General features: G+C 38.7%; 1 protein-coding gene across 7 annotated transcripts in view; it reads right to left on the bottom strand.

Moving 5' to 3' along the window:
- The window catches only part of LOC109961394 (PRELI domain-containing protein 1, mitochondrial-like), a 22,224-nt gene that overhangs the window by 6,977 nt on the left and 3,536 nt on the right, over positions 1 to 11,711 (bottom strand). For 4 of the 7 annotated variants that reach the window (XM_020602152.1, XM_020602151.1, XM_020602150.1 and 1 more), the window contains 4 exons: positions 10,160 to 10,385; positions 9,142 to 9,255; positions 8,794 to 8,872; positions 161 to 3,643 (listed from right to left, as the gene is read on the bottom strand). In XM_020602152.1, coding sequence (XP_020457808.1) covers positions 3,522 to 3,643; positions 8,794 to 8,872; positions 9,142 to 9,255; positions 10,160 to 10,385 — 541 coding nt within the window. In that variant the 3' untranslated portion in view covers positions 161 to 3,521. Of the gene's footprint in view, positions 1 to 160; positions 3,644 to 8,793; positions 8,873 to 9,141; positions 9,256 to 10,159; positions 10,386 to 11,711 lie in introns of those variants that run through there. The other 3 variants (XM_020602153.1, XM_020602155.1, XM_020602156.1) reach the window with 3 other exon arrangements.

The raw sequence follows: 11,711 nt of genomic DNA, 5'->3' as shown, positions 1-11,711 counted from the left end.
ATGTTACAGCGCTTCCTGTTTGGTGTGTGCAGCTGTGAAACTGCTCTGTAGTCTGGAATGATAACATGTTTTTATAGGTTAGAGTTCACGTTTTTGTCACTGCTGTAGCAGAGAAAGGTTAGTTAAAGAAATCGACAAAGAAGCTAATTAAATTAATAATTTATGAGGTTTTATTAAAGCTCAATTTGACAAAGATAAAACAAACAGACTCCAAACACTGGATATGAAATGCAGAATTTGGTTGAAACTGTTTTTGGATATGGCGCAAAACATCTTCAACTGAAAATCTAACTGATTCTGTTTTTTATCTTAATACCTGGGAAAAACAAATATACATGAACTCACTATTACAAAGGCTTAATGTTAAACAAGTCAAAATAACATCACATGAATTGTTTTCGAACTAAAATTCAGGTCTTTTAGCAGAAAAATCCAGCAACTGCACCTCACAGGGAATGCAATCATTGAAAAGTGCTTCAGAGGTTAAGTTTCATATAACAGGCAGACTGAAATGATCTACTCTCACATTCATACAGTTAAAGGTTAATCACATTACACAGTAAATCTGTCACTGTTTTTTGATCTAAGTCACTTTGGTAACTTTGGACCTTAGCTGCTGCGCTGCAGGTCGTACTGACAGTGACTTATCTAGTAGCATTTTCACAAAACTTTCTATTTACGCGTGCAATACTACACAATACATTGTGTGTTGACTCTAGTAATGACATAATGTGTATTAATATGTTTGAAAGTGAGATGTTTATTACAGCCTCAAAACCAGAAAGTGAAAAATTAATGAATAACTGAAAAGGGAAGGAACTATTATACAATATGTTTCAGTCCTGAAATAACCCCTACGTGCATGTTCAGTTATAATCTGTCCTTTGTTCATGTGTAATTAAAACCACACAATCATAGTATTAGAATTTTGTCTAATGTGAACTTTAGATTGCAACAAAACCCTAAGCCTAACAATGTACAACACCAAGAAAAGGTATGTGAACTCTTCTCCCTTTATCTCAGTCACAACTACAGACAAACACAATGTGGTTAAACTAAAAACGCACAAAATCTTTTTATCTTTTGTCTTTACTGAGCACACCAGTTACACATTCATGGTGCGACTGGTAAAAGTAAGTGAACCCTTGGATTTAGTAACTGGTTGAACCCGTCTGGAAGCAATAACCTCAAGCCAGCGCTTCAGCAGCTGCAGATCAGACCTGCACAACGTTCAGGAGGAACCATATTGGGCCATATTCTGTGGAAGCCTGGAGCCACATGCATAAAACTCTGTGTAGACTCATGACTAAAACTGTGTGTACGCACTGAGACAGAAGTGAGCGTACGCATCGTTTTCGTCAGATTCATAAAGACGCACCGTACGCCCGGTTCTGTCTTATAAACCTCAGTCAGTCAGAAAAGCGCATATGTGTGCACAAAGCGCATAAGGGCAACAACAACAGGACCTCCCGCACTAGTTACAGCAGATGAACGCATTGCAATTTTAGCCACACAACCGGCATTGTCAAAACCCACCAATAACTTCAGAACAGTCGTCCCTACGTATGACCATTATGCACAGCTGCAGCTATGTAGAGAGCGTTGTAATTCAATCATACACTTGTAAAGACCTATTGTTAAGCTACAATCATCATTAAACAAAAATAAATTAATGACAATAATATCAACAGTTAACAGAATCATTTACAGTAAAGTCTAAAATGAAAAACTGGAAAGTGCCATTAAGGCAAAAGAAACAAGATCAAAATTCATCGGGCCAACATAAACGCATGTGTTTAAAAATACACTCAGACGTATGCATGGTTTTTGTGTGTACACATTGTTTGTGCATCTGGCCCAGAATGTGTATAAATGCATGCTCACTTCTTAGTGTGCACACAGTTTTTACTTTAATATTTAGGGTCACCGTCCTGCTGCATCATCCATCTTTTATTGAGCTTCAGCTGACACACCCTGACACTATCCTTAAGACACCTTGATAAACTTGCCTTGGATGACAACAAGCTGTCCAGCCTCAAATCATGATGCTCCCTCCCCCTGTGCTTCACTGTTGGGATGACGTTTTGATGTTGTATACAGTGCCCTTTTCATACCCTTGTGTATTCTTTTCCAAGCAACTCAACCTTAGTTTCACCAGTTCACAAAACATTTTCCCAGTAGTGTTGGGAAGTGTTAACGTGCTCTTTGGAAACTTTCTGCTACAGTGACATTTTTCTTTGAAGGGCAATGACATGGAGAATGGTGTTCTGGCATGGTCAATGATTTGTGCTATGGTATTCCCAAGCAGAGATGTTAACTAGCTTCAGTGTTTCCTTTAAGCCTGGAGCTGTGACACTTAAACCTCACTGAACATTCTGCATTATGCCTTTGGAGCCTTCTTAGTTTCTACAAACAGAAGTCACAGCACTAAATCATTTCCACTCACAAGACATTTTGTCCAACTCTGGACTGAGGAACATCTAAACTTTACGAGCTGACTCCAATCTTTTTTCAACTGGCTGCTCTCAAATTTTAACTCCTGAGGCCGACTAGTGCTTGATGTCATTAGCCTAAGGGTTCACATACTTTTTCCAGCGCACACTGTGAATATGTCAAATATATGGGAAATGAGTGAGATATGGCAGAGAAAACAATCCAATTTATGCACTCAAGTGAATGATTGATAACAAAATGTCTTAAATATGGGCCAACACATTATAAAATACATCAGCGTGTATCATCACACTGGCCTTCTTCAGGATGTCTGGACACACAGTGAACTCAAACCACTAAATAATGATTCCACACAATGATTCTGTGTTGAGTGAGGGGCCTGATACAGGTAGGTGGAATCATTAATTAGTGGTTTTGACATTCCACTCATGGACAAGATTGACCTTTTCTACGTTTTTGATATATGTTTTTCCTGTTAAGACCCCAGAAGTGTTTCAAACTATTTGTCGACACTGTGAATGTATTCACAGTACAATAGTTTGGGTGTTAAAATCGATTGTTTATTTGTAACTGTAACTTAGATGAAGATCTGACCACATTTTCAAAGGGTTTGCCTATTTATTCTTGCCACTGTACTTGAACTGAACATGATAAATGATAATTAATAAATATGATAAACTGGTAAAAGGTTACACTGTATGAGAACATATGGTCACTGTGCAGGAAACACAAAGAAAAGAAAAGCACACAGACTGATTAGCATTACACAATAGTCTACAACAGTAGATTAAAAATATTAAATATGCCTAGACTCACTGGCCAAATTTTGTATTTACACCTGTAGTAACAACATTAAAAGGTGCTGCTGAACGTTCACACAGGTGTCAAGGCTCAAGACCTGAGATGTGATGAAGGGTGAGAGCAAAACAGAAAACAGACAGTTGAGAAATAAACAGACAGAAAACAAAGAGTAATCGGATCCTAACAAAACTTCAGTCAAGTTGAGATGATTAACCGCTGCTGTGTTGCGTTCATGTCACCTGTACAGTACTCCACACATGGTCCAGTCAGACGTATTGCTGGGATTTCTGCGGGACGGTAGCGGCTGAAGCCAGGCTCTTGGCTGCCTCTCTGGCCTTCTCTGATGCGTCCTTCACTGTGTCCCTGAGCAGCCGCTGGGGCGTCTCTCCTGTGAGACCACAGTGTGTCCAGAGACAGACACAGATAGTCAGGGAATGAGAAGAACGATTTTTTTAAGAAATGCTTTTCAGACATTTTCATATACAGGACAATGCTGGCTTCATTTATTCAGACATAGGTGGCTTTTACGGAAGCATTCCTTTACGCTTCATTCAGACACTATGAGACAACGATATTTGGCAACTGGTGCGTGAATAGAAGCACGTCACTGCTAGAAAACAGTGCTGAGTTGAAAAGTATGAAGATGTTTTCTGTTCTCTCCCAGGCTGCATCAGCGACAGCTTTTAAAACCTGTCGCGCTGTCGAAGGCTTATTTAATGACCACTCTGAGCGCGAGGGACACTTGGCCCCACTCTGGCCAATCTCTCGTTAGATGTCCCCACCATTTGCATCATTTACTTAAACAGAGAATTCAGCTGCCTATTTATGGTGTGCTGACAGCACACAAACCAGCTCAAACTTGTTTTTGGGTTTCACTGTATATTCACTGACACAGATGACGTGAATGAAAGCTAAAAACATAAGGAGGGCGACTGAATACGTTTTTCTAGCCTCGTCTTCCTCAGTCACACTGTAAAGGGAAATATGATTCATAGACACTAATCAGACATGAGAAGACGATGTCAGATCAGCTCATTTATTGTTCCTTAATTTATTAAAGTAACTTTAATAAGGAGAGAGATAGAGCTTTCAAACAATGTACAAGGCACAGGTCAAAACACACCTGAAGTAGATTTCACTCGTGGCTGTCAAACTGATTTTCATGTTCCCTTTTCCTCAGAAAGTTGATTTCTTCTTTATTGCCTCACCAACTCTTGCTCAAAGTGAAAGGCAACTGCAAACTGGGAATTACCAGTTCTGTGAAAGCACCTTACAGAAAGGTTCAAATCTACCTGCAAGTACTTTCCAAACATCACTTAAATCCAAGAGTTCCCATAGTTTGTGTTCAGCCGGTAACTACTACTGCACATCACCAACAGTTGTGAAAGTGACAGTGCCAGGGTATTTTACTGTGACTCTGATTTCAGACACTACAAGTGTGACTGTGATGCAAGTAATTCACTGCATTACAGCGTTTAAAAAGTACAATTTGCTTTAAATAGGTTGATATCAATTGTGATAATGTCAACTGGTCTCATTATAACTTGAATATATCATCATGGCAGTGGATCAAAAATATACAGACAGTTGAAGCACATCCAGCTCCATAAATGTTAGTAATATAGTTTGTTTTACAAAGGGTCTGGTGAAACTAGGGACCAAGGTTTTGTTTGGATTTCTCTCTGCAGTTCAGTGCAACAGTCTAAAAGCATTAAGGTTGAGAACAGGCCTTTTCCCAGGCAGTACAAATAGTAAGTACAATATATTTTAAGTTCATCACAAAGGTCCATAACATTCAATTTAGGGAGAGCTACGACTCAAACACTGAAATTAAAAATGGTGAAACTGTAAGCCCTGACAAAAAATGTCAAATTTAAACAGGCCTCTGGTCTACACTTGTTATTACAGTAGCCACTTCTCCGTGATTACCTTTTATTTGTGATTGGTCAAACTCCTCCCTGTTCCATTCTCTGCCTAAGCCTAACTTTCTGTTGTTGTTTTGCTTCTCTCTCAGTGAGCTGCTAAAATCATAAACTTGACCATGAGAACACCTTTCTTCTTTACCGTCTGGTTAGCCGGTCAGTCAGCGGTTGAATTACTGTCTCTGTAAATTTTATCATGACTAAATGTTCATACTGAGGTTCACAGTTCTTATTTGTAAAACCCTTTTTTTTCCAAATTTGTCACAGTATGAGACAATGCTGATATTTAACAATATATTTTATGTACAGGTTTTGTTCTGGTACTTCTCTCTTCATACACCATCTTGCAAAAAAAGCAAATAATAAACTACACTGGATGAATGTGGGCTGAAGCTGCAACAGTGTAGTTTTCAGCCCTTAAGTATCTATTGTCACCTCCTGATAGAGACAATGCTGTGCTTGTCTAGGTGATACCTGTCAGGTCATATACTGGATCAAGTACAATCCCCTCTCAGTCTGACTCACCTAGGAGTCAGAGTGATGAATAAACCGATGCATCACCACTCAGTCAACTGCAGTATATTAGCTAAGATAATCATGAGTACTAGGCTTCTCCACAACTTCAGTGAACCTATTTCATACATTTGCATCAGCCTTTACTCAAGAGCCTTTAAAGCAGTTGATGACAGCAGCAATGCTAATGAGCTCACAATTTATTCACAGCAAGAGATCAGAGCAAGGCATGTCAGATAAACGCTGAAAATGCTGTCTGTGGATCTGTGAGATGAGTATTATGTCAAACTATTAAAAAGGAAGAAAATTAAAAACTCTAATTCAAGGTCCAAATGTGCTGAAATGTGCTGACAGTAGAGACACAGAATCAGAAAGGAAAGGTTTTGATGTGATGCCACAAAATGTATAAAACAACCAAACCACCAGAAACATAACGGCCGACGTCGCCCAAAGCTTTTAAAACAAAAACACCTGAGGTCCCCTCCATTCTCCAACACTTATCAGTGACTATACTGCCATACAATGGCAAGATGCAGTAAATGATACTATGTTCAAAGTCACATTTTAGTTTGGTTTTCTGATATTACACCACCAAAGTGTGTCTTGGGTTTTTACTTCACTGTCTAGGTACCATGCTAGTAGCTGGATGTAAAAAAATTATTAAATTATTGGTCATTGTAATTTAATGTAATGTAAACAGTAGTAATACCAAATGACCTGTTTGTTATCGAAGTATTAGACATCTTTTATGGCAAGAAAACATTAATTGTTGCATTCAGGGAAAAAGGAAAATACTAATAACTAATGTACCCCATACAAAAAGATCTTGAGTAGGGTTTGGTTTGTATCTCAAACAAAAATGACATTAGGGACATCTAAACTACGCACTGTCTACTTCTATACCAACACAAGACTAATTAACGCCTGAGCCTTTTTTCTTTTTAGTAGTCAGATTTTCTGTCCTCTGACTTTTTCAATATAAAAACAGTATGTGTCTCAATACACAACACACAAGGAAGAACATTCACTACACACTTTATTGTGTGAGGCTCATATATGGCACCGTGTGACAATCATGTGGATGCCCCACTGCTGAAACACTTACCAAAATGCCCAGCCTGATGCCAATTCCTGCCATCAACAGAGGAGCAGTGGGACAAGATCACAGCAATGGGAGAATGTCCTTTCAGACAACAGTACGCTGCATCAGCACAACACAGTTTGTTGGACAACACAAACCGTGATGGTCAGGACCCAATGCCAAAACAAGGCCTAACCTTTTTCATGTAATGGCTCTCCCAGAAAACCTCTGCGATGATTAAAACTGACTTTTCAAATTTTAATATGAATATTTAACTTAAAAAACTTCACATCTTCCATCTCCCCAACCTGGAATCCTTTCAGATTTTATTAGTGTTCAATCATATTTAACTAAATATAATATTTTGGACTACTGGCTGAACAAAACAACCTACGTATTTCCATATGCCACCTTGACAATGTTCTGACATTTAATGAACCAAGAAAATAACTGACTAATCAACAAAGTAATCAAGATGAACCACTGGCAACAACAAAGTCAGTTGTAGCCTCAGTTGTGATGAAGAACACGTTTGCAGATGTAGTTTTCTACAGCTGCCACTATTTGTTACTGATAAACACGCAGATTTTACAGACTGCACCTTTAATTATCCTGAAGTATATTACTGTTTCTGTAATCAGGTTATAAATAATTTTGCCCTATAGGTGTTTGTATTTTCCAATGGCCTTCTCAACTGTATTTTGTTTATGCAACACTGCCTACCTACACTCTTTTGGTCTGACTCTAAATTCAGAAACCCAAGCTGTTTGTCGCTGTAGTTGTCATGGTTTCATATCCTTCTGCAGCAACAGAAAGAGGCTTTAGGCTGCTTCTGGTGCTTAAATTAACCTGTTTCTAAGGCAAACATGGAAGAGTATATTTCTAGCTTTAAGTAAAAAAAACTGTCCAGTTCCTGCAAAATTACTGTAACAAGCTACTCTGCTGACACTCACGCAGATTTTGTGCAAATAAAAAAGGAAAAGTGTTTTGCTGAGTCAGGCCTTGAGAAAGTGCATGTGAACCTTTGAACGTCTGGGGCATCGAACTTTCTACTTCTACTGAAATCATGACAATACTTAATTAGGATGCGACAAGGATGTTTTATCTTGTACTTAATGCAAAGAAATGTTTGATTAATATATGAAACAATAAATAAATAATTTATGATAACAATAATAATAATAAATTGTGTTAAAAGAATCACAGTCCTTTAGTTTGAACAAAGAAAGTCCTACTTCCTGATTTTGTTTTCTCCTTTCTAAAAAAAAGACAGCTGATAAAAATAAACAGTTTGGCTTCCCTCTTTTCTTTTTGGTTCCCCCTTCCTGCTGGAATGAACGCACCGTCATACGTCTGTGGTGAGACTGACTTTAGCCTCGTGTGACACACCTGATATGTGGCTAGTTGTAACTCCCTATGGGCCCAACTTTTAAGGTTCTGAAATCAAATTTTCTCAACTTGTTTGAGATTTCGTGCTCTCCATGCTACGTCAACAAATCTTCAGTGGACTGTGAGGAAACTCGTCAAAACATTTATGCTGCCCAGAGAATAGAAATGGCTTACTTTGGTGATTGCATGACTTAATTTTATTGCAGGACCGCAAGGTCTGCACTTTTGGATTCTGAGGGAAAGTTGCTGACAGCTGTTTGGATTCATGGTCATAAAATGTGGTATACACAATCATGATCCCCTCAGGATGAATTGTATTCACTTTGTTGATCATCTGACATTTCATCTAGCGCCATCATCTGGTGAAAACTGCAATTTGTTCACTACTTTGGTTATGGACTTACAGGTGAGAGGGTGGTCTTCAATTGGACCCCCTAGTAACCGAGCTGCAATTTGATGTTGAAGCACATTTCATTGCGAATTACTGTATGTTGAACAAAGCATACCGTAACGTATCTCTGACAATGGAGGGATGTCTGCACATGGGAGCCCATACTGGTGCTACATGGCAATGTTAAAACTGTGGCATGCATTGGCCGGGAATCGAACCCGGGTCCCCCGCGTGGCAGGTACCCTGTAGACTTGACAGTGCATATTCCAGCCCTTTCATAGCCTTCACCTGGTTGCTCTTGAAGCGGGCCAATCCAAACTCCTGGCAGTAAAACAAAACAGGAAATGGCTTTACATGGGGGCAATGTAGCCGGTTTTGGCATTTGCACACAAGCTAACATGCTCATACTATGACCCAGAAATCAAAGTAAAAACCTGACAATAGAGGTTTATGTCTCTTTGGGATAAACAAATATTTGGCAAAAAAAAGAATATGATGACAGTTGACTGACTGAAAGCATATTACACTCACAAGAGTTTAACATTTTGATTCAAGTGCAATTTTGCAGTTCAAAAAAAGGTGAAATGTACCTGAATAGGTCTGGAGAAGCCATAAACACTCGAGGATATCCATGCCTCCCGTTTCAGCTGGGTGGTGGCTGGCTGTTCCACTGAGTCTTGGAAAACACAGCGCTCTTCAACTGACTATGACACAGAGAAGTGACAGGGGGCTGAGGTTAAGGACAAGGCATGGAAAAGTCATGCAGTTCAGGAACAGAACTGAACTGTATAAAGGGGTTTTTGTGTATGCTGTCAACATACAAGTGCTTGAGAAATTAAATGTGAAAAATATTAAAAGCAAATTAATACAGTAATCATTTTCCTATAGGCTTCTTTATCAGTTTTATCTTGAAATACATGTTAGAGTACATTTTAACTAATAATATTACAAACCATGTTGGTTTATTGGTTATTTTCTGTTTTGTTTGCTGTGTCCTGTTCTTTCTTTTCTCTCTCCTCTACCCACTCACCCCGACCGGTCAAGGCAGAAGGCTGCCCACCAACAGCTGGGGTCTGCCAGGTTTTTTCTGTTAAAGGTAGTTTTTCCTGTTTTTTACTGTTGTCAAGTATTTGCTCAAGGGGCACTTGTTAGGTTTTCCTTCTAATAGTGTAAGATCTAGACCTGACTATGTAAATTGTGAGATGATGACGAGATGATTGTTGTTGTGAATTGGCACTATACAACTAAAATTGAATTGAACTGAAATTGAGTTGAATTCATTGGTACTTCAACCCTGTTACTGTGTGTGCCCCACACCACTCTGCTGCACCTGTACCCACAGACCACAGCCTAAATACACTCTTACTGCAGCAAGGGGAGTGAAAATGAGTGAAAGTTTTTCAGCTGAAAGAATCAGTTTTACTCTCAAACAGGTGACTCGATCAAGCCGACAAAATATTCGTCAGTGAAGGTTAGAACTTTGTCTAACGCTGGTCTAGGACACAAGGTCAGTAAGACACTTTTCAAAGACACTTGATAGGGAACTGGTTGCACTACATTTTAACAATAAAGTAACTGAAAAACAAAACAGAGAATCAGGCACCTCACCATGAGAGTGGTGTGGTTGAGGTTCCAGGTGTAGGTGGTTAGGGTCCTGTTGACGGGGTCCAAGATGGAGTCCTCGACGATGTACACAAAGCGAGACATGCCGGGGGGGAAGATCCGCTCCGCCCAGCGAGGCAGCCGATTGGTCTTCATCAGGAGGCGTCTGGAGAGAAGACGGTGGTCTGCAGTTACCTCCCGATACACAACGTCCTCTGTGAGAACATGGGTGCTGGTACACACAATAAAAAAAACAAAACAAAACAAAACACAATCATGTTATCCAAATGGTTACTATTGCCTTTCAGGTATAGTATCATTTTGTACTTAATTTCAGTATATTTATTTTAGAACACATTATTTAAACTAAAAGTCAATAAAAGATACTTATACAAGTGTTTTCTGGGACCTGGCACAACATTTTGTGCAGAAGGAAAACAATACTGTGATGTTTGTGAAATATTACAGAACAAAGATCTCTCAAGTTCCTGTTAGGAAAAGTCACAATGCAAATAAAGTAGACGGACCACACAGCTAAACTTAGTTTTACTTCTGTTCTCAGTTCTCTGTTTTAATGATGATCAAGAGCATTTTTAGCTATAGGTTCATAAATGCACAGCAACATTCATTTTGGTTCACTTAAATTGGAGATTTGTCATTATCTGAACTTGCTTAGTACTTTTCTCACAGCTGAACTCTTCTCACATTCCTGTAGCAGGAAAAGCATAGGTGTAATAACAATAAAGAAATCTATAACATACTCTGAATCATTAGTATTAGTGGTAATATTGGATTTTATTTTAATATAACTTATAGCTGTACTGCATTTGTAACTGTTCTTCCATCAGTTTGTTCATATGCCTCGAGTTCTGTGTCACAAATTTACAATACTTCCGATTCAAATTTGTCGGAGGTTGTCGGGAACATTCGACCAACTCTGCAGTTTGTAACTGTGGTTTAAACAATATGATATGAATACAGCATAAAATTGAAGCAACTAAATTAATTTCAGTACTCATAAATTGTATTATTCACTCCTGTGCCTTTCCTACAGTGACATGCCAACAGCTACCACTATTTACAATATTAAAATAGAATTAATATTTAATTCAATTGCATAACTAATCTTAAACTCTTCCCCAAATAAAACAAGGCAAAACAGTGTGTCATGCTTTGAAAGCCAGTTCTAACTTTGAAACACTTTTGTGAAGCTTACAGCTCTCAGGAACGCAGTATGTGTTCCCATCAAGGTTGACCCAGTACTCATTGTTTATTTACACAAAATGTACCTTGCTGTCTTGAGGAGCTGTTTTTGAGAAAATGTTCCTGAACAAAAAAAGACACAAAGCTGATCATCCTGTAGCAACAGGGGGCTGATAAGCAAACTTGATGAATAATTGAATGAAGGAATTAATGATTTATACATAATTTCCCCTCTGTGGCTTTTAAATTGTATTCCTCAGACCTCTTTGAAGCATGTAACTGTACTCTTTTTGAACAAGAACCACCAGAAGATAAATGGAGGCTGGAGGATCTCCTCAATCCTGGCGCCATGGAT

Source organism: Monopterus albus, unplaced genomic scaffold (assembly GCF_001952655.1).
Source record: "Monopterus albus unplaced genomic scaffold, M_albus_1.0 scaffold54.1, whole genome shotgun sequence".
NCBI lineage: Eukaryota > Metazoa > Chordata > Actinopteri > Synbranchiformes > Synbranchidae > Monopterus > Monopterus albus.
The sequence above is the reverse complement of the archived record's forward strand: the minus strand, read 5'-3'. Positions and strand labels throughout refer to the sequence as shown.